Source organism: Amphibalanus amphitrite, unplaced genomic scaffold (assembly GCF_019059575.1).
Source record: "Amphibalanus amphitrite isolate SeventyFive unplaced genomic scaffold, NRLGWU_Aamphi_draft 001422F_arrow, whole genome shotgun sequence".
Classification (NCBI taxonomy): domain Eukaryota; kingdom Metazoa; phylum Arthropoda; class Thecostraca; order Balanomorpha; family Balanidae; genus Amphibalanus; species Amphibalanus amphitrite.
In genome coordinates this window covers 52,475-74,866 of record NW_024882915.1, presented here as the reverse complement: position 1 = coordinate 74,866, position 22,392 = coordinate 52,475, and the positions used below count along the sequence as shown (strand labels likewise).

At 48.9% G+C, this 22,392-nt stretch overlaps 1 protein-coding gene and 1 long non-coding RNA gene across 3 annotated transcripts in view; one reads left to right on the top strand and one right to left on the bottom strand.

Moving 5' to 3' along the window:
- Positions 1–345: 345 nt before the first annotated feature.
- Positions 346–22,392, top strand: part of LOC122372945 — a 58,261-nt gene continuing 36,214 nt past the window's right edge. For both annotated transcript variants that reach the window (XM_043350629.1, XM_043350630.1), the window contains exon 1: positions 346–477. In XM_043350629.1, coding sequence (XP_043206564.1) covers positions 462–477 — 16 coding nt within the window. In that variant the 5' untranslated portion in view covers positions 346–461. The remainder of the gene's footprint in view (positions 478–22,392) is intronic.
- LOC122372949 overlaps positions 4,687–22,392 on the bottom strand; it is a 28,412-nt gene continuing 10,706 nt past the window's right edge. The window contains exons 2-3 of the long non-coding RNA XR_006254955.1: positions 7,861–8,038; positions 4,687–4,874 (exon numbers count right to left, since the gene is read on the bottom strand). This is a non-coding gene — a long non-coding RNA (uncharacterized LOC122372949). The remainder of the gene's footprint in view (positions 4,875–7,860; positions 8,039–22,392) is intronic.

Below are 22,392 nucleotides of genomic sequence, written 5' to 3'. Positions count from 1 at the left end.
ACCGACTAACCGCCCCGCAGTGGCTCTCAAACCTGAGCCGGCTCCCAGTGGCCCGTGAGAAGTGAAGGTACCAAAACAACATCTCCGACCTTCCAAAGCAGCTCCCGACTCGTCTGCCGCTCACCGCGCCGGTGAAAGTGCGCACTAAAGGCGACAAATCGCCACGCCGATTGTGGATTGCTCTTGATCGTCAATACATACATACATACATACAATGCCTGGAAAGCCGGCGGCAGATCACCTCTGTCGCCACCCGGCCGAGCGGTAAGGGCGATATTGACAGGCTAGCGCAGCGACAGACCGGCCTTACGAGCTGTCAGCGGCGCGGCGGCCCGTTTCTGCTGTGTTCCGCTCAGTCTCAGCTGCTGTGTGCAACTAAGAGGACGTAGCAATAGCGTCGCACGTGCCAGAGTGTAATGAGCTGCTGAAATCACTGACAGCTTCAGACTTCAGACGACTTCATGTCGGAGGAGAAAGGTCAGTGGCAGGTCGGTGGCTGTGGCTGTGGGTGCCGCAGTGGGGGTCGTCTGGTCACCCTGCGGCAGAACGCCGCGCTACATGTAGGCATTATGTCCACCGCAGTCTTCATCACGTCTTGTAGGCACCGTCCTAGGAGCCAGGACTTGGGAGTCATGTTTGTTATTATAGGTATGTGAACTATCAGCAGAGGCGGATCTAGCTCAGTTTTTTTTTGGGGGGGGGGGGCAAACCATAACAATTTATCGATTCTTTCCATGCATTGTCCATAGGCGTAATGTTAAAATTATGGCGTTTGGGGGGGGGGGGCAAATGCCCATTTTGCCCCTCCCCCTGGATCCGCCACTGACTATCAGTTTGTTCGGTCTATTCTTCATACGGAAGAAAAAGAAAAACAGGGGCGGCGCTTGGGTTAACCCTACCCGGCCGAGGGGAGGGGGCGGGTGCCCTCTCCCCCCCCCAGTTTTTGTTTGCGATAGCTCCGAACACGCCGGTGACAGCGAGCTGAAACTTGACATACCTGACCTGTGATTAGCTGGATCCTGTGACACCAACTGCATTTTAACCCGCGCCCCAGTGCACACTGGTCGGAAACGCCCTCACGAGAGGCCACGGGCGATTCCGGAGTTTCGGATTATTTTTTATGTAGATCGATTTGAAATTGACCAAATTATTATACTTAGGCCAAAAAACTAATCCAGGTGACCAAAAATAGCTGCAATCAGCCCCCGAAGATGGGGTATCCCAGAACTAGGAAACTGACGCGGAGCAAGAGGTTTCTTGAGCCGGATATTCAGAGTCTTATTGCTGATAGACACCAAATTGAAATCCCACATATTATGCATCAAAATGTTCGTTATGAAGTTGCCGAGTGGTCAATGCAAAATTTTTGGTATACTTTTTCCCTAACTAAGATGTACTATAGCTTTTTTATGAAGGCTCTCCTACAGTGATTCTGGAATATAACTGCAAAGTTTAGGTAAGGAAACAACAGGTAGTCCCATCTAGTTCCACTCTGATTTTTTGTGAGATGAAGTAGGATTTAAATTTACACCAGGGCAACATCAAAGCTAGCTGCGCATATTTGCGCAAAATTTGCAGGAGCCGCTCTTCCTACCCGACTACCGCCCGCCCCGCCCCAGTTTCGGCTCGGCCGCCGCGCCCGGCTTACGCTGACCTGTGTGGCCTGCACGCATCCATGCGTAGTTGACTGGTCATTAAAAACAGATGCGCTTGAGTTTATGAATTTTGTGAAAAGCGCGTTTTTTTATGCATTTATGTATGTATTGACATCAAAAGCCTTCCACATATTGCGTGGCAATTACGGCTTGCATTTAGAGAGCCTTGCTATTGACAACCTTCACTCGGCTGAAGAAAGTGGAAATTGAAACCTTCGTGAATATAAGACGCTGCAAATATAGGACACCTGTCACTGACGTCGGGTTACCTTGGGCCGTCTTTTTACATTAGATCACAATTCCGGTATTTAACCCTGGCCGGACCGATTGGTTTTCTACATTGACCGGGGAGGGCTGGTACAACTCCCTCGCCGTTTCGCCTCTAATTGAGCTAGAGCCTCGCGGAAAAAAAACAAGCTTTTGTGCCGTTATAAGACGCAAAAATTAGGTACTACCCGATTTTAAGGTCTTAGGTCAGCCAGTGACCTCTTAGGTCAGGTAAGTGCCACAAGGCACGGGCTCGGTTTTAGGTTAATTACTTTGCCCAAAAATGGTCGCACTGCCGCGATTTTGGCATAATCGTGTTTGTCTAGCTCAGGCGCGTTGAATGCTATACTTGGTGTTCGGGTGAAGTCAACTTAAGGTGTTAACCTCGGGTCAAGGTCAGGTCGGAGCCCCTCAGGTCACGAAAATGGTTAAAGGAGGTCATATCGCATATCATTCGATTCGGCAGGTCTTCCTGAGTCCAATGGTGGCTTTCCCGACTCTCTAGCTCCATCTGATCAGGAGTAATTGACGAAAAACTTATATGGCCTTAGTGACGTCATAAATGACGTCACGCAAAGTCAACAATGCTAAAGTCAAGCATGAAACCATTCCCCGTGCCCGAATAGCAGCTTCCAATTTCTCTTGTTGACTTAAAGTGGTGCTAGATCCTGTATTATACTCAATTATGACGTCATAGCTTAACAGATTCACGTCATATATTTAGTGCTTGACATCCAAATGATAGCTTACATATGACAGAGAAGGTATACAAAGTTTTATGAAGTTTGCTTCACTAGTTGTGGAATAACAAGCAAAAAACTTTTGCGGAAAGGCCGCTGGCCTCTCGCTGGAGCGTTTCCGACCAGTGTGCAGTGGCGGTCTCAGCCAACTTCGCCCTAGTGGGTGGGGGGGGGGGGGGGCATATGTTACTACCCACCTCTAACTAAAAAAACTAAGAGGGCTAGAAAGACGCGGTAAAAAGCAGTCGATAGCTCTCAATGCGTACGTGTGAAAGTATTTCAGTCATTTTTCATCTTAGAGCAATATTGGGGTCACCAGAGGTCATCAAAGGTCAAAATTTGCCAATGGTCATTATATTTTTCAGAAAACATGCCGTTACCTCAGGAACTATAGTAGCTAGAAAAACGCATGGAAAAGCAATCGATAGCTCTTGAACTCTTCTTTTGAAAAGGTCATTATCAAAATTGACCTCAGGTCACGGGTTTAGCCTCCAGAGGGCAAAAACTCCAAAAATAGCTGTTTTTACGAAGTGTTTTTGACAATAACTTTTGACAACAAAAAGCCACGACATTTCTATTGCCAGAATCGTGCTCCTCTCGCCGAGACGCGTCGAATGAAGTATAATTTGACCTTGAAAGGTCAACCTGAAAATTTGACCTCAGGTCAAGGTCATGACCTGACCGGAAAAGGTCATGTTGCATATCAGTCGATGCGTCTTGGCAAGACAAACACAATGAGACCATCCCCAGCGTTCTATCTCTTTCCAATCGCGAGTTATTGGCAAAAAGATGTTTGTAGCCTCAAATGACCTCGGATGACCTTTCTAGAGGCTATCAGCAAAAAATGACACCTTGGTCAACACGAGTGGTCCAAATCATTGTGATTCTGAAATATTTAGACTGTTCCTATGTATACATACACACGGATCTAGGGGCATTTTCATTTTTCTCCATTGACTTTTAATGGAAAGGTCACGCCACTGACCTGACCTTAGGTCACGGATATAAAAAATCCGAGATATACAAATTGTAGGCGCCTATAACATCATGCAATCCACCAAGTTTAAAACCTTTCTGACAAACACTGCAGGCTGGACATGATTGCAAACTTTTTTAGGCTTGGTCAGTTAACTTGACCTGGTGACCTGACCTGACATGACCTGGGGTCAAAAATTTCACACATTGTCCAAAATTGATGTACCAAAAGCTACCCCAAGCGGCGCGGCGCTAGGCGCCGCGGTTTTTTATTCACACGCAAAAAATGCGACAGGGTGGTAACATATGCCCCCCCCCCCACCGCCTGGAAGGTTAATACCGCCGTATTTCGCCTATATTTGGCCTGTACGACTCCAAGCTGTATAACAAGCAAATGAAAACAAAGAACGCGCCCATTCCTGCTGCTATGTCCGTCGGAAATTCAATGCTCAGTCGTGATTATCGATATAGTCATGCCGTGTACGACCAAAGGGGCAAAACTGTGTGGAAACCTACTGCCAAAGCGCACCAATGACGCAGTCACGCCTGCCTGAACAGAGGCGGACAGTGCTTTGACCGCCTCAGGGTCTGCAGCAGTGGAGCACCGCAAAGCACTGCTGACTCAACTCAAAAGCTGTTGCTTTTTTTGCAATGAAGCATAATGTGATGGCTATTGTGGGAGGGACTGCCGGAGGTGTTCATTTTTGCATGCGCATTTTTTAAAGATGTTTGGTCATTCCTTTAGACTGCACCTCAACGACAAAAATAAGCCAATTCCATTTACAATTTTGCGATAACTACGACGACGATAATTATGCCTGTTTAGATCGCTTACTTACAAGGAATGTTAAACAAATCCAAAGCTGTATATTCACAAGATATTAATGATACCAACAGAATATGAAAGCAGTAACCACTTATGAAAACAGTAACCACTTATACGATTTACATAATTGCGCTGTACACCCGCTACACAGTTTACAGAACTGCACTGTGTACCCGTTGTATGATTTACAGAACTGCACCTTCCTCAGTACCCAGTAATGAGCCTGCCGGGTTAATAACAGGATGTATGTACACGGGCGGTTGTTTTCCCGGTGTGAATCTCGGTCCATTCGGCGAGCGGTGCAGCCACTTTCCTGATCGGTGTGTATCCGGCCGGGGCGGCCCAGTTCGGCCCAGCTGACTGCTGAGACAGCTCGACATGTTACTCTGCCGTGGCTAACCTGAGGGAGCACTGGTCAGGGATAATTGATCGGTTGTTACCCTGCTTTGGTCATGGATCATTGGTCGGTTGTTACCCTGCTTTGTCAGGGATAATTGGTCGGCTGTTACCCTGCCGTGGTTAACCTGAGGGATCACTGGTCAGGGATCATTGGTCGGTTGTTACCCTGCTTTGTCAGGGATAATTGGTCGGCTGTTACCCTGCCGTGGTTAACCTGAGGGATCACTGGTCAGGGATAATTGGTCGGTTGTTACCCTGCCGTGGTTACACAGAGGGATCACTGTTCAGGGATCATCGGTCGGTTGTTACCCTGCCGTGGTTAACCTGAGGGATCACTGGTCAGGGATAATTGGTCGGTTGTTACCCTGCCGTGGTTACACAGAGGGATCACTGTTCAGGGATCATCGGTCGGTTGTTACCCTGCCGTGGTTAACCTGAGGGATCACTGGTCAGGGATAATTGGTCGGTTGTTACCCTGCCGTGGTTACACAGAGGGATCACTGTTCAGGGATCATCGGTCGGTTGTTACCCTGCCGTGGTTAACCTGAGGGATCACTGGTCAGGGATAATTGGTCGGTTGTTACCCTGCCGTGGTTACACAGAGGGATCACTGTTCAGGGATCATCGGTCGGTTGTTACCCTGCCGTGGTTAACCTGAGGGATCACTGGTCAGGGATCATTGGTCGTTTGTTACCCTGCTTTGTCAGGGATAATTGGTCGGCTGTTACCCTGCCGTGGTCAGGGATCATTGGTCGGTTGTTACCCTGCCGTGGTTACAAAGAGGGATCACTGGTCAGGGATCATTGGTCGGTTTTTACCCAGTCCGTCAGTCCCGGTCAGTCCCGGTCAGTCCCGGTCCCGGCCAGTCCCGGTCAGTCCCGGTCAGTCCCGGTCAGTCCCGGTCAGTCCCAGTCCCGGTCAGTCCGTCAGTCCCGGCCAGTCCCGGTCCCGGTCAGTCCCGGTCAGTCCCAGTCCCGGTCAGTCCCGGCCAGTCCCAGTCAGTCCCGGTCAGTCCCGGTCCCGGTCAGTCCCGGTCCCAGTCCCGGTCAGTGCCAGTCCCGGTCAGTCCCGGCCAGTCCCGGTCAGTCCCGGTCAGTCCCGGTCAGTCCCAGTCCCGGTCAGTCCCGGTCAGTCCCGGCCAGTCCCGGTCAGTCCCGGTCAGTCCCGGTCAGTCCCAGTCCCGGTCAGTCCCAGTCAGTCCCGGCCAGTGCGGCTGCGGTTCATCTTGATACAAGTCCCGCCGGTATGTTCCCTTCAGTTTCATCACGGGCCACGGTCAGCAGTGACACGCAATATGTCATGACACGGACAGAAGAGTTCAGTGACACGCAATATGTCATGACACGGACAGAAGAGTTCAGTGACACGCAATATGTCATGACACGGACAGAAGAGTTCAGTGACATGCAATATGTCATGACACGGACAGAAGAGTTCAGTGACACGTGGTGTGTCACAACTTGCGGTCACCTTTCTCCAGAACAAACGCCGGCCGCTGCGCCGTCCCAGCTGTATTGTGCCCCCCCCCCCCCACAGCTGTGTTGTGCCGCGCACTGCTGTTTTGTGCCGCCCACAGCAGTATTGTGCCGCGCAGTGCTGTTTTGTGCCGCGCACAGCAGTATTGTGCCGCACACAATGCAGCAGTCACGTCTTGGTCGATGGATATTGAGTCGGGCGCGGCCGGTGCCACAGCGGTGGAAAGCTGCCACCGCTGGCACCGCGGTGCGGTGGCGTAGCGTGCTGCTGGCTCTGGTTTCACTCCCGGTCTGAGGGAGATCTAGGGAGTCTGCGGAGGTCTGTGGAGTCTGTAGAGTCTGAGTCTGTGGAGTCTGTGGTGGCCTGTAGTAGTCTGTAGTAGTCTGTGATGGATTGTGGAAGTCCGTGTAGGTCTGTGGAGTCCGTGGAAGCCTTTAGTAGTCTGTAGTAGTCTGTGGAGCCTGTGGAGGTCTATGTAATTCAGTTGAGTACTGAATTTCAGTGCGCGAGTAATAAGTAATAAGCGGGCGCCGGAAGTACAGTCATGTGACCGATGTGCTGAAAGATTTGAAGTGGTTGAGCGCGACAAACCTAGCCCGTTATCACAGAATATGTATCGTGCGAACCATTCGACAAACTGGACAGCCGACGAATATCGCATCCAGGATGGAAACCGCAGACGATCACGGCCATAACACCCGGTACGCACAGCGGTTGCGTCTACCTCGGATACGCACCGAGGCGGGTAGAAGGCAGTTAGTGTATAGCGGTGCCAATGCATTCAATGAGTTCTGTGCGACGTATGATGGCCAGTCGTCCTTTAAACGAGCAGTCAGGGCGCACCTGCTGGCGACCCAGACATAATCGCCATAGTTAACGGTGTAGTGAATCTTCCCGATGATGACGTGAATTTCTGATGTAGTTATGTATGATGAGTGTGTGTTCTCCATCTCCCGTTTTACCATTTCCACGTGCGTTGGTGAAAAGCCGCATGAGAGCGGATTCGACGTGAATAAACGAACTTGAACTTGAACTATGTAGGACTGTGGAGTCTGTGATGGCCTGTAGTAGTCTGTAGTAGTCTGTGGTAGTTTGTGGAGGTCTGTGGAGGTCTGTGGAGTCCCTGGAGGTTTCTTTAGGTCTGCGGGGGGTCTGCAGTCGTCTCTGGAGATCTCTGGCGTTCCGTGCAGTCTGTGGAGTCTGTGTAGCTCTCTGGCGTTCCGTGCAGTCTGTGGCGTTCCGTGCAGTCCGTGGCGTTCCGTGCAGTCTGTGGTAGTCTGTGTAGCTCTCTGGCGTTCCGTGCAGTCTGTGGAGTCTGTGTAGCTCTCTGGCGTTCCGTGCAGTCTGTGGCGTTCCGTGCAGTCCGTGGCGTTCCGTGCAGTCTGTGGTAGTCTGTGTAGCTCTCTGGCGTTCCGTGCAGTCTGTGTAGCTCTCTGGCGTTCCGTGCAGTCTGTGGTAGTCTGTGTAGCTCTCTGGCGTTCCGTGCGGTCTGTGGCGTTCCGTGCAGTCTGTGGTAGCTCACCTCCGAGAGCTGCACGGCGCCTCTCTCCGTTCGTCCGGGCGGGTTTTTACCGCTCACCCGGCCACCGGCTCAGAAACCGGTTAGCGCTCTGTCGTCCGGTGGATGAGACAGCGGGCGGGTGGCAGCCCCTGCCGGTTCGGCACGCCTCGTCCACCCGCAGCTCGGCCAGCTCAGAGACCTGATACAGTGAATGCAAGGCAGCCAATGTCAGCCGTCTTACCCAAGGCCGCAAAAAGTACCTACCTACGTCATAACTCTCAGCAAGGAATCGTAGCTCTCTTCGGTTTTAGAGAATCATGTTTACCACAAAATACAAACCTAGAAACATTCTCCATAAGTTAAGTGTTAACTCCCACAAACCGATCATCAAATTAGCTTGCTTCTTTACCCGCGCCCCACTGGGGGGGGGGGGGGCTATTCATAGCCCCCCCCCCTCCAGTTTTTCTACAATAACTTCCAAACCGCTCGTATCGACGCCAAACTTTCAGTACCTTCGGCTGCATCAATTTGACACCTTGTGTCAAAATATGAACTTCGTAGCTACCATAGGTCGGCCGGAAATGACGTCAGAGTGACGTCATGTTCGGCCGATTTCGACGCAAAACATCGAACCAGGGCAATCGCTCCCAGAGCTCAGTTTTTAAGCTAGATCCAATTTTTTTTTGCATGAAAATACTCAGAATAGACTGCGCTACCAAACTGCCTTCTCGGACTTTCAAAATTTTGAAAATTTTGGAAATTTTATAAAATGAAATTCAAATTTTTTTTTATATTTTTTCAAAAAAGTTTTTTACTTTTCGAAAAAGGAATATATGTGATAGAACGCATGCTTATGACTTACTCTAGCAATTTTTAGCTAAATATTTTCAAAAAAAGCCAAGCTATACGCATTATTGCAAAAAACTCACAATTATTAATTTTTCAAATCAATTTTTCAGTACGTATTTGACATCGAACACCAATATAAATAGCACCATCGTGTTCCTGAGCTCAAACTTCATCTAATGAACGCCTTTTTCGTTGAAAAATTTTAACTTCAAAATTTGACCTTTTTTGACCTGAAAGTGACCTGACCTAAGCTGAATTAGACTCAAAATGACTTCAAATGACTCAGACGAGATTAAATTCGAAATCTATGGCCCAAATGGACCATAAAACATGTGGCACATGACCGACGCATGATATAATATTTCCATGACCTGTGATGACCTGACTCTGACCTGAAAATCAAATTACAAGTTTGGTACCCTCAGGGTATCTAGAGCATCTGTTCACGAGTGTATAAACAAAAAATGAGCTTGATCTGAATTGTAAGACGGCGGCCAGAGCCCAAAATGTGAACAAGCCAAAATGCTAATAATTTTTAATTTGACCTGACCTGTGACGTCATCGGTGACCTCGAGGGCAATGAAATTAGGTTTCGCTCGACAGTTTTTCCGGAGCTATCAGACGCCGTTTGAATTTTGACGATCGGCCCAGTAGTTTCAGAGTTAGGAGGGGGGGGGGCTATGAAGAGCCCTCCCCCCCCCAGTAGGGCGTGTTATACGCAGACCCCAGTGGGGCGCGGGTTAAATGTGAACTGCATTGTGTATGGAACTATCGGTTGAATACTGCAGAGAGCAGCATCTGCCCCGCTAACACCTTCCGTCTAGCACAAGCAAACACTGCATGCGCTCTTCGTCTATTCGAACAGTACAGTCTGTCACAAACAGACAATGCTCAAAACATCAACAAAACATCAATGCTCAGGCGCTCTCAACAGCGCAAAGCTTAGCTTTCGAAAGCATAAGTTGGCAAGCTATCCATCCAAAGAGCAAAATATATCCGTAGCACTGGGTCGCACGACCCCGGACACTCGGCTGTGTCATGCCGGTGACTCTGTGACCTCTGCCGGGTCACGGCCGGTGACTCTGTGACCTCTGCCGGGTCACGGCCGGGAGGGGTGTGACCTCTGCCGGGTCACGGCCGGGAGGGGTGTGACCTCTGCCGGGTCACGGCCGGGACGGGGCGCCGCTCCCGCTGACCCACCCTCTCCGGTGGCTGTGACACTGGCAGCGGGCCGTCGTGTGCCACCCGCTGCCCACGGCCTCAGACACCCCCAGGCTCCACATATACACTGAGAAGCCGATACACACTCAGAAACACACACACACACACCCTCAGATACACACTCAGAAACACACACCCTCAGATACACCCTCAGAAACACACACCCTCAGATACACCCTCAGAAACACACACCCTCAGATACACACCCTCAGAAATACACACCCTCAGAAACACACACCCTCAGAAATACACAGCCGGACTCGTACACAGCTAGTCTGACGCACGGCTACAGAGGCCTGGTCCTGTGTCAACCTTGAACGGTCAAATTCATGAACCCTGACCCGACCGGTAGAATACTACGAATTTCTGGAAGTCAGAGAAACGGTAGGGGTGGAAAGCGCTGAGAGCCGTATACATCACATTCATGGGCGACTTGGAGACGGCCTATCAGTTGGTGACATACCAGGGAAATAAGCTAAAATTAGAGCGCTTTATTTATTGCTCCTGCCCCATGTTGAAGAGATACCCCTAAAAGCGTGATCTTTTATCGGCCCTTACGCAGCAAGGCAGTAATTCTCAGACCGGTGGATGGTATCAATAGAAAGAGAATGCGTCAAAGATTAACATGAATTAATTAAAATAACATTAAAATGTTAGTTAAGCGTGGAAATTAGTCCCAAACATAAGCTAATTATTGCTCCTACCTCGGCGACGGCGCTCCCCGCAGTCAGCGGAGAAGCTAAAATAAAAGCCACCATCCTCCTCCGTAAGTCAATTTTAGAGCGGCCGAGTGGGCCGATGCGGGGCCACCAAACTGAGGTGAGACGTGGCTAGCAATTGCAAACCGCCATAGAAATCAATATCTTAAGACATACAATATGGGATGATTACTCTGAAGCTGGAGTGAAAGCATGAGTAGATTGCAAGAAACGAAATGCATAGATTGGTTGAATTATGTACAATAGGCACAGCTCAGATGAAGCCATTTCTATGATGTTGACATATAACATAACACTTCCTCTCCTCACCTATGACCTAAGTGCATTGGCAGTTACCGGCATAGTTTTTGAGCACGAGTGTAATTCGCCATCGGACCGCAATGCATGTTGCTAGGCTGCTGCAATTACAACGAACATACGAATACTGCCTTCATTTGTAGACGTTTGTTTTTTAGGCGGTCTTTGACGTGCAAGGGGGCATACCTGTCGACAACTTTAGTTTCTCCGAATTTCAAAAACTCCAAGAATTTCAATTCCTTATGCACTGTTGTAGGTACAGCTATGTTCACAAATTTTCGTTTCCTCCTGTTCTAAAAAGGATGATATTTGTCGATTTCGTGCGTCGCTGATAGGAGGGTGCGTTTAATAATTAGGTCCAACGCTTTCTGCATCCGCGAGTACCTTCAAAAGGGAACAACAGTTTCCATTTATTACACTATGGGACATGTGACAAAATGACCACTGGAACACGCATGAAACGGAGCTCATATTCCTAAAAATGTCTACAATCACTTCTTTTCTGACACTATTAGCAAATACCATCTCAAGTTAGGTGGGTTCCGGACAAAAAGTCAAATGATAAAAGGTAAAAGGATGATTAGTCAACAGACATTACGTCAAAAGCAAGAAGTCAAAAATCTTAAAAGTCAACAGGTAAAAGGTCAACAAAGAAGAAAGTCAAAAGGCAAAAAGTCAAAAAGGATAAAACGTCAAAAGATAAAAAGTGAACTTGCCAAAAAGTCAATGAACAAAAAGTCAACTAGCATAGAAGTCAAAAGACAAAAAGTCAAATGGACTTAAGGTCAAAAGACAAAAAGTAAAAACGGCAAAAAGTCAAATTGCCAAAAAGTAAAAAGGACAAAAGTCGAAAGACAAAAAGTGAACAGGACATAAAGTCAAAATCCAAAAAACCTAAAGGACAGAAAGTCAAAAGGACAAAAAGTCAAAAAACAACAAGTCAACCGGGCATGAAGTCAAAATAAAAAGTCAAAAGGTCAAAAAGTCAAAAAGACATATGGTCAAAGTCCAAAAAGTCAAAAGGACAAAAAATCAAAGGGACAAAAAGTCAAAAGGACAAAAAGTAAAGAGGACAAAGGTCAAAAGACGAAAAGTCAACAGGACATTAAGTCAAATTACGAAAAATCCAAAGGAAAAAAGCCAAAATCCAAAAACTCAAAAGGACAAGTCAAAGAGACAAAGTCAATGACACCTGGATAATCAGTCATTACATACATGAGATAATATTTACAAACAGCTGTACACAATTAAGCAGGATGCTGCACAATATAACCTGCATCATTGGACATTGAAGCGAGACTGCCTCCATTGCGCGACTGATGGGGATTCCCATGGCCCGCAACCGCGACTCAGCTGGTCACACGGGCATGCTTGGCTGAAATCTGACACACATCCGTTGACACTTACGTACTAGGTGGGAGCTCGCTCGCATCATAAGGTTGTCATGAGGCAGCTTTATATGATCTTTCGAGACAACTGGCTGTCCCAGGCGCAGTTTACTGGAATTATTTCAACAAATATAGTAACCCGGAATGTTATCGATACGAAAGGTTCGCTTGTTCAAATTTCCTATATTGTGTAGGGAGACGTTTCTCATCAATTGATTCCGTCACGGGTACTATTAGCGATTTCACACTTTTATTATAGTTCAAGCGTATTGTATGGTACAATTGGTACAATAGTAAAGCGCGTCGTTTCTTTTAGATAGGTGGAAGTTGGAACGAGAGGCAATTGTGTGATTGTCGGATTGTCCTGCCTTGAAAGGAACGCTCATATCAGCATCAACAGACAACAACCTGTTAATATTCACGGACTGCATACAATTAAGGCGACCAATTTTCATCGAAAGGTACGGACTGCATACAATTAAGGTGACCAATTTTCATCAAAATGTATAGGTCAATTAAGTTATCGAGATGCGATTGCTAAAACCAGTAAAACGCCTTTTGGGCGACCAACGGAGCGAGCGAGAGGATGGGCCTTGCACGTGCGAAATTGCGAGGGGGTACCTCCAACTAACTTGTGCACTGCACCCTACTAACAGGTCTTTAGCGATGTGCTAAATTTCAGCGCAATCGGCCTAGCCGTTCTCGAGATCTGGAAGCGGCACACTGCACGTGCGCACGTGCAAGCGGGGTCCAAACTGACTTTTGCACTGCACCCTACTAGCTGGTCCCCAACCGTGTACCAAATTTGAGCGCAATCGGCCCAGCCGTTCTCGAGATCTGGGAGCGCCCCCTGCACGTACGCACGTGCTGTAGCACCCCAACCTTAACACATGCAGATGAATTATCTGATGGAGACCTAACTGTGTACCGAGTTTCAATTCAATCGGCCCAACCGTTGTGCCGTTATTGAGGTTGCAATTTTGGGGGTTCTTAAAAAATGTCCAACTTTACCACGCGCCACGTGCGGTGGTTGGCAAGAACGCATGGTGGCCATCACACCACAGAACTTTTACGTCCAAGTGACATTCAGTAAAGAAGACCGCTTGTCAATCGGATGTCCCGTTCCTAAGATATTAGCTTTTGAAGAGCGTCCCCACGGCCGGCCGGCCGGCCGGCCGGCCGCTCATACTCAGGATTTTCCCTTAAAGGTAGTGTGCCAGCTTTCTTGGACCGTATGGAGTTAATGGCCCAGATAAGGAGAACCGGATTTTTAGAACTTATCCATACCTTCAAAACTCATGGAAACGTCTTAAATTCTTCAAATTTTGAGTACCCCAGTGCGAAATTCGCCCCGACGGGTTGTCGGTCGTACCCCAACCACATTTCACACCACTATGAACAATAAATGCACACACTGAAATCGCTATTACCGATATGCTCATCCAATCAAGTTTCGATAAACCCGTTCATCATCATCTCCTGCGGTTTCGAACACGCCTGTTAGGTGGCTTCTGATGCTCGTCGAGGTCGGAATTTCCAAATACGCGTGGTGCGTCGGGCCGCGCGCTCTGACTTCGGCCAAGAAAAATGCGTCAACTGATCATTGTCATTTCTGCCACTTGCGTGTTGTGAAATGGGGTCATAACTTATAAGACGGCTTTTTCATATCAATTATTTTACATAAAATCATATTTCAAACCATAAATAATGTTTGACAGCCAAATATAAGAAACAATACCAATACGGGCTTACAGTTTAAGGCTCGACATTGTGTTGTCTACGATTAGACAGCTGATAACTCATTCCCGTACGTCGTATGGTCGTAACACTATAATGACCTTTGCTTATTGTCACAAGTGCGCCGCATTCGCGATTGTTGCCCGACGCCTGTTTGCAGGTGAGCCCACTACAGTTGTTATACATATCTAAAAACCGATAAACTTTTAGGCGAAAAAGGCACTATTCCAGGCCCATTTTTGATTTTTTTTTTTGCGATATTAGGTAAAAACAGAAGCTTCTTATCCTAGGAAAAATAAAATGGGAAATCTTTCAAAGGTGGCACACTACCTTTAATTCAGTATGAGACTCCGCTCGCTCCGTAAACACAATTTTTTAGGACCTCGGAGCTGTGACGTCCAAAGAGAGGTGACAAGTATAGCGCATTGTGGCCACCAGTTACTGTCCCTCTCCTTCATCTTCGCCTCCGCCCTACGCCTCCTTATCGGAACTGTCCCCCCCCCCCCCCCGCCACCAGCAGGCACAGTACGCCAACTTTATATAGATAAGTTCACATTCCCAATATACTTTTTAAAGCAAATTAAAAAATAGGTAGGAGTGTTCTTATCGGTAGTGTCGGGGTACGTACGGGGACGCGCCGAGACGCGCTATCACTAACTATGCGGTGCAGCCGGCCGGGGATCAGGTGGCACGGCGCGGGTCAGTCGCCGACCGGAGACGCGGGCTGCGGCGTACTTGTACCGACTTAGTTAACGACTGCTGTTGAAGACTACTTTTTGCTGTTGACTACATTTTGCGCATCAACTTTTCGCGCACCTATTAACTATTTGCTTGTTGACTTTTTGTGTGTTGACTTTTCGCGTGTTGACTTTTAAGCATGTTGACTTTTAGCGTGTTGACTTTTAGCATGTTGACCTTTCGCGTGTTGACTTTTAGCGTGTTGACTTTTAGGCGTGTTGACTTTTAGGCGTGTTGACTTTTAGCGTCTTGACTTTTTGCGTGTTGACTTTTTGCGCGTTGACATTTTGCGTGTTGACTTTATGCGTGTTGACTTTTAGCGTGTTGACTTTAAGCGCGTTGACTTTTTGACATGTCGGCTTTTTGTCTCTTTGACATTATGTCTTTTGACTTCTTGCGTGTTGACTTTTAGCTTGTTGACTTCTGGCGTGTTGACTTTTTGGCAGGTTGACTTTTTGTTCATTTGACATTTTGTCCTTTGACTTCTTGCGATGTTGACTTTCTGTCTGTTGACTTAATGTCCCTTGACTTTTTATCCGTTTACTTTTAACGTTTTGACTTTTCATCCGGGAATCGGTTGACAGACAGTCAATGGAGATCTGGGGAGACTGAGTGATGCCAATTCACCACTTAACTGATAATGAGGGCCGAGGGAAGAGAAACATGCAACATGCACAACTGACAACTTGACAAGTGACAAAACACTACCACTACTGCGCAGTGCACAACAAATTACAGCAGCCAGCCCAAAAATGCTTTTGGTGGCTAATTGCAAAACAAGTCACTAATAAATGTCTTAATTGCAGCTGAACACTGCACAATAATCACACTGTTCACACATTGAGTGAGATGCCACAGGTGGTTTGAATTACACTTTGGTTCAACTGCAAATCTGAAGTGTTGTCATGAGGTTCATGCCTCCATGATCACAGCACTTTGGTTGTGGTTGGCACAACTTGTAGTCTGCAGAGTTCCACATGAACTGCAGACACCTCATCTGGTAGTCTTCATGTTGCTCAACTTCTTCAGGAGGCAAATGTCGACCACCCAGCGGAAGCATGGTCCTGCAGAAAAGAAAGGTAATGCATAAGGTACAATTTACAAACATTATCTGCTGAAACAACCCCTTCTGTTGGCTGTTATTTAACTTTTCACATAACATAACAACATGTATTCCATGTATATTACATTTGTTGAAGTAAAATACTGCCGGCTATTTCAAAACCAGAAAATGAAATTTTATTGTGGCATAATTCACATGCTCAGCTATCAGTATCAAATAATAATTAGCATATTCTATATAACACATTAATAGCATATTCTACTTCACGTCACAAGGACTCACAATCTTTCTGTTGGGTGTTTGATTGACGCATTAACTAAGTTTGTCTTAGGTTTTATTATTGCGAAAAATTCATATTGCATTATTGTATCAAAATACTGCCAGCAATAACAAAACAAAAACATGAAATGTCAATGAGCAAGCCGCCTTTCCTAAAAATGGATTACTTTGAAAGGAATTTTAGTTTCTTTTAAGGAAAAGGAGAAATGATTATCAGGTAATTATCAGAAAACACTCAACCAGCAAGTGGCTGGGTGGTTTCACAGCAAACATCAAGCCAAAACATTTACTTACATTTATCTAACAATTGAGCCATTTGACTACTACAAGGATATGTGAGCAAAATAAGAATCCCAATTATCCAATGTTGACTTCCTTGCAAAGTTTATGCCTTATTTTATGAAAATGTGTCACTAGAATATGATACTTATCATCGAATATTATTTAATTTACGATTTATTTCGATCGGAATGCACATGGAGTCCCGCGCCATTTTCGTCGACGATGAATATGATCGTGTTTCATGAAGAGATAAGGGGTTTCAATGGTCTTTCAAAGCAATAATTTGATGCAAAAATTCGTAGGAAATAATATAAAGCTGGTTCAAATGGCCATCAACCATTAAAACACCGAAAATACTCACAACTCCGTCCCGACGACCACCCAGCACCGCGCACGCCACACTACTGGCACAATGCCAAAACTGCTGTCACAGCGGAAATGTTTTTTTTCTCGATTGCAATTGTGGGATTATTTATTAAACAGAAGATGATCTTTCCGAAAAACCGACTGATTTCATACACAGATGCATGGAAAATAAAAAAATCCCGGTAAGTTTATTTGTATTGTTTTGTCGATTTGGACATGCTCCTAGTTTGCAGCCATATTTCGATATGTTCTACAGGGAGTTCAGAACTATTTCAGGACCAATCTTTTTCTCATTCATTTTCCCGTCGATCATGAAATTTTTAGAGCGGAACAATTAGTTTCCAGGCGATCCGAGTGGTTTTTGTGAGAAGGGTGCAAAAATCGGCGTCATTTTTAGAGCCTCGACACCAGCTCAACACAGGACCCTATGGGAGACGGTGAAGTAGCGGGAGCAATAAATAGAGCGCTCTAATTTTAGCTTATTTCCCTGGTGTGTCACCGACTGCTATAGGAGCGGCCGAATGCTGAGACCACCCGGGAGCCTTCTGTGACAGGCGCCGTCCGTACAAAGTCACGTACCGAACGTGCTGTGTCACGTGATCAGTCCATGCCACCGTCACGTGCGGCACGTGCCGCGTGTGACGGCTCGTGGCACGCGGTGTCTCGTAACACCGCCAGTCAGCGGGGCGGCACAGTGACACGTGACCGGCCCACGCGGCGCCGCCCTGTCCCGGCCGACCGGTCACCGAGACTGTGTCCTGCGGTCACGTGTTCAAAGGAGCGTGTCCCATGCTGCGGTCAGCACCGCTGGCTGCGGCGTGTTTCGCAGCGCTGGCCAGTGGAGTAGCGTAACGTACGGCGTGTCACTGGTGCGTGACACCCACCGGGGGTGTACCAGTGGCGCAGTACACCTGTGGGTGGTGTATCACTGGTCACTGGTGCGTGACACCCACCGGTGGTGTACCAGTGGCGCAGTATACCTTTCTGATGATGTATCGCGGATGCAGTACAACTGTGGTTGTGTATCGTGAGCACAGTACACCCATCGGTGGTGTATCACTATGTATATTACTGGTATACGCAGTACGCACTGCAGTATAGCTGCCTGTTTGTCCCATCCAGTCACGGTGGTGCAACTTCCCGTCCGGCAGTAGCCTCGGCAGTTCATAGCTTCCCGTCCGGCAGTAGCCTCGGCAGTTCATAGCTTCCCGTCCGGCAGTAGCCTCCAGTTCATAGCCACGGTGCAGTGGAACTTCTCGTCCGGCAGTAGCCTCGGCAGTTCATAGCCACGGTGGTGCAACTTCCCGTCCGGCAGTAGCCTCCAGTTCATAGCCACGGTGCAGTGGAACTTCCCGTCCGGCAGTAGCCTCGGCAGTTCATAGCTTCCCGTCCGGCAGTAGCCTCCAGTTCATAGCCACGGTGCAGTGGAACTTTCCGTCCGGCAGTAGCCTCGGCAGTTCATAGCTTCCCGTCCGGCAGTAGCCTCGGCAGTTCATAGACACGGTGGTGGAACTTCCGTCCGGCAGTATCCTCGGCAGTTCATAGCTTCCCGTCCGGCAGTAGCCTCGGCAGTTCATAGCCACGGTGGTGGAACTTCCGTCCGGCAGTAGCCTCCACGGTGGTGAAACTTCCGTCCGGCAGTATCCTCGGCAGTTCATAGCTTCCCGTCCGGCAGTAGCCTCGGCAGTTCATAGCCACGGTGGTGCAACTTCCCGTCCGGCAGTATCCTCCAGTTCATGATGCTCATTTGTAGAGGGAATAGGGCTCGTCTCGTCATATCGCAGTGTTTGTCTCCAATCCGGATCACAGCGTGCCTTGTGTGTACCATTGACACAGGAATCTTGGGCGCACCTCCTCACCATAGGACGCCCTGCAGCGATGGCTACCAATTACCATACTGCTTACACAAAGCCACAGCACCGCGCCAGGTGCTACCTGTATATCAGGTGTTTTGTCGCAGCCACTGCGCCGGACCACCCGCGCCGCCCCTCGCCCCATCACCGTGGTGGCTCGCTTCTGTTCCATCCGACCAATACAGCTGCGCTCGCCGCACTGTTCACGGTGGTTACTGGTTAGTGGTTACTGCCCCGGCCCGTGGTGGTCCGTTTCTGTGCTCCGCCGCAGTCTCCGCGGCGGAGATGCGCCCACCTGCAGTCTCCGCGGCGGAGATGCGCCCACCTGCAGTCCCCGCGGCGGAGATGCACCAAGCTGCAGTCTGGAGGATCGGCTGTCACTCTGGTCAACTCTGGTCTGTAGATATGTGTGTCTGTCTGGTCAACTGTGGTCTGTGCATCTGTGTCTGTCTGGTCAACTCTGGTCTGTTGATCTGTGTGTCTGTCTGGTCAGCTATGGTCTGTGGATCTGTGTCTGTCGGGTCAGCTGTGGTCTGTGGATCTGTGTCTGTCTGGTCAGCTGTGGGCTGTAGATCTGTGTGTCTGTCTGTCCATCTGTCGGCTGTGGATCTGTGTCTGTCTGGTCAGCTGTGGTCTGTGGATCTGTGTGTGTCTGTCTGTCCAGCTGTCGGCTGGGGATCTGTGTGTGTCTGTCTGGTCAGCTGTGGTCTGGGGATCTGTGTCTGTCTGGTCAGCTATGGTCTGTGGATCTGTGTGTCTGTGTGGTCAGCTGTGGTCTGTGGATCTGTGTGTCTGTTTGGTCAGCTGTGGTCTGTGGATCGGTTTCTGTCCCTTTGGTCACTGCTTTCGCCTTTCACTCGTCGGCTTTATGGTAAAGTTTTAGCATGAAATAATTTGATGCAGTTGCTAGTAGGTATACCTGCCTAAATATAAAAACATTGTAAGGCTTAAACGCAGAATTACATTAACTCCCTCCTTCCTCCACCTCCACCTCTCCCTCTCCCTCTCCCTCTCCCTCTCCCTCTCCCTCTCCCTCTCCCTCTCCCTCTCCCTCTCCCTCTCCCTCTCCCTCTCCCTCTCCCTCTCCCCCTCCCTCTCCCTCTCCCTCTCCCTCTCCCTCTCCCTCTCCCTCTCCCTCTCCCTCTCAATCTCCCTCTCAATCTCCCTCTCAATCTCCCTCTCAATCTCCCTCTCAATCTCCCTCTCAATCTCCCTCTCAATCTCCCTCTCAATCTCCCTCTCCCTCTCCCTCTCCCTCTCCCTCTCCCTCTCCCTCTCCCTCTCCCTCTCCCTCTCCCTCTCCCTCTCTCTCTCTCTCTCTCTCTCGCTCTCTCTCTCCCCCCCCCCCCCAAATGCGAAGCTACGCCATTACCAGCCAGTTACGGTGAGGGTTACGGCTCTGCCCGTAACCTCTGTCAGTGCCGCGCATAAGTTCTACCGCGTCACAGTTCAGTGATCTGGCCCCGGCTGATCCACCGTTAGCGGTCCCGCCGCCAGTCAGCTGGCGACTGCGCCGGTGACGTCACAGGTGGGCCCACACGCCCCGCTGACCGCGCGACTCTACGGACGGGTGACGTCACTGCGGACTGGTGACGTCACTGGACGTCAGTCCGATGGCGGTTCCTTGGTTTCAGATTATTGACAATGTATGGTTTTTAAGATGGTTTACATTTATATGACGAAAAACATTGAACTTTGTTTATCCATTATTTAACAAAATTCATGGAAAGCTACCTTTTATATTTACGTAAATAAAAAGGTCACCTTGCATAAATTTGTCCATCAATCGCTGAAACTTTCAAGGCAATCGATCAATCGATGTAGCTATGACGAGCATTCTTATTTTTTGTTCTGAGGTGAGGTCACTTGGCGTGACCTGGTGACCTGACCTAAGGCGACCTGGGTCTGAAATTTTCACAACATGTGCGGAAAAGATGCAAGAACAGGTGTTTTTGAGATATCTGCGAAAAACCACAGGCCCCTGGCCCGGCGCGGGATAACCATGCATAGTGTCGCGTAGCTGAGCGCCGTGGCTCTGCCCGCCGCCGGCGCGCCACAATTGTACCCGCTGGGGTGCACAGCGGCGGGGTCGGCGGCCGTCACGCCGCAGCTGCGCCGAATACGCCGCACACTCCGCGTCGTAATTGCCGCTTACATTGCGCCAAACTTGACACACTACACGCGGCACAGTGGGAGACCGTGCAGACATTAGCGGAACTTTCACGACGGTTAGGTATCTGGCATATCTGGCACGGCTCACATTTGGGGCTATTTGGTCAAATTACGTTCGTTGTTGATTCTTAGTAGCCTTTTCAGCTTAGGTTACTCTTATTGTTTGGTAGCCTCATTTATAAAATTTCTATTATATTACATATTGAGATAAATCCAAAACTGAAAATTCGCCCAACAGATTCTGTGCATTATCTACCAAGATTGTGATTTGCTTCAGAATTCGGATCGAGCTTGGTGCGTATCCTAGTTAACCCGTTGCGAAAACGGTCTTGTTTCTGATGTACCACTTTAACCCTCACCGGACAGATCGGTTTTTCTACATCCTACATTACAAGTTTGTAAAACTTAATGATGGCCGAAGCCGACAGCTCATTTGCCATTTATTTGATACATTTTTTTCTGAATGTAATGTCTTTGTATCTTGTATGGTGATCCACACCTTAATAATAGTCGCAATCTTGCGATTTTTCCAAATGCAATATTTTAGCCAAACATTTCGCATAGTTTGGGCAGTAAAGTGAGAATACCACAAATCTTTTTTCGTCAAATTGCCTCCAACTTTCACAAAGCCCGTCAAATTGATGTGGAAGGAGAGATGCTAAAGTTCACGCTGCCGCCTCAAACGGTTCGATGGATGATTGGATTCCAGAGATATGGAGGGGGAGGGGTCGGATCCGACTCCCCGTCCCCTCCTCCTCCCCATCCAGGTTAGAAGTCTGGGTGAATGGTTTAATGCCGTCATGTGTGATTTAAAGGGCCACCAGCCGACTGCCGCACGCATTACCAGCTCACGGACGCGTTCGCACGGAATATCAGGTCGAACTCGACTCGGCAGTGCCAGACGAACTGCTCCCGGCTGTGCCAGACGAACTGCTCCCAGCTGTGCCAGACGAACTGCTCCCGGCTGTGCCAGACGAACTGCTCCCAGCTGTGCCAGACGAACTGCTCCCAGCTGTGCCAGACGAACTGCTCCCGGCTGTGCCAGACGAACTGCTCCCAGCTGTGCCAGACAAACTGCTCCCAGCTGTGCCAGACGAACTGCTCCCAGCTGTGCCAGATGAACTGCTCCCAGCTGGTGTGCCAGACGAACTGCTCCCAGCTGTGCCAGACGAACTGCTCCCAGCTGTGCCAGACGAACTGCTCCCAGCTGTGCCAGACGAACTGCTCCCAGCTGTGCCAGACGAACTGCTCCCAGCTGTGCCAGACGAACTGCTCCCAGCTGTGCCAGACGAACTGCTCCCAGCTGTGCCAGATGAACTGCTCCCAGCTGGTGTGCCAGACGAACTGCTCCCAGCTGTGCCAGCCGAACTGCTCCCAGCTGTGCCAGCCGAACTGCCCCCAGCTGTGCCAGACGAACTGCTCCCAGCTGTGCCAGACGAACTGCTCCCAGCTGTGCCAGACGAACTGCTCCCAGCTGTGCCAGACGAACTGCTCCCAGCTGTGCCAGACGAACTGCTCCCAGCTGTGCCAGACGAACTGCTCCCAGCTGTGCCAGACGAACTGCTCCCAGCTGTGCCAGACGAACTGCT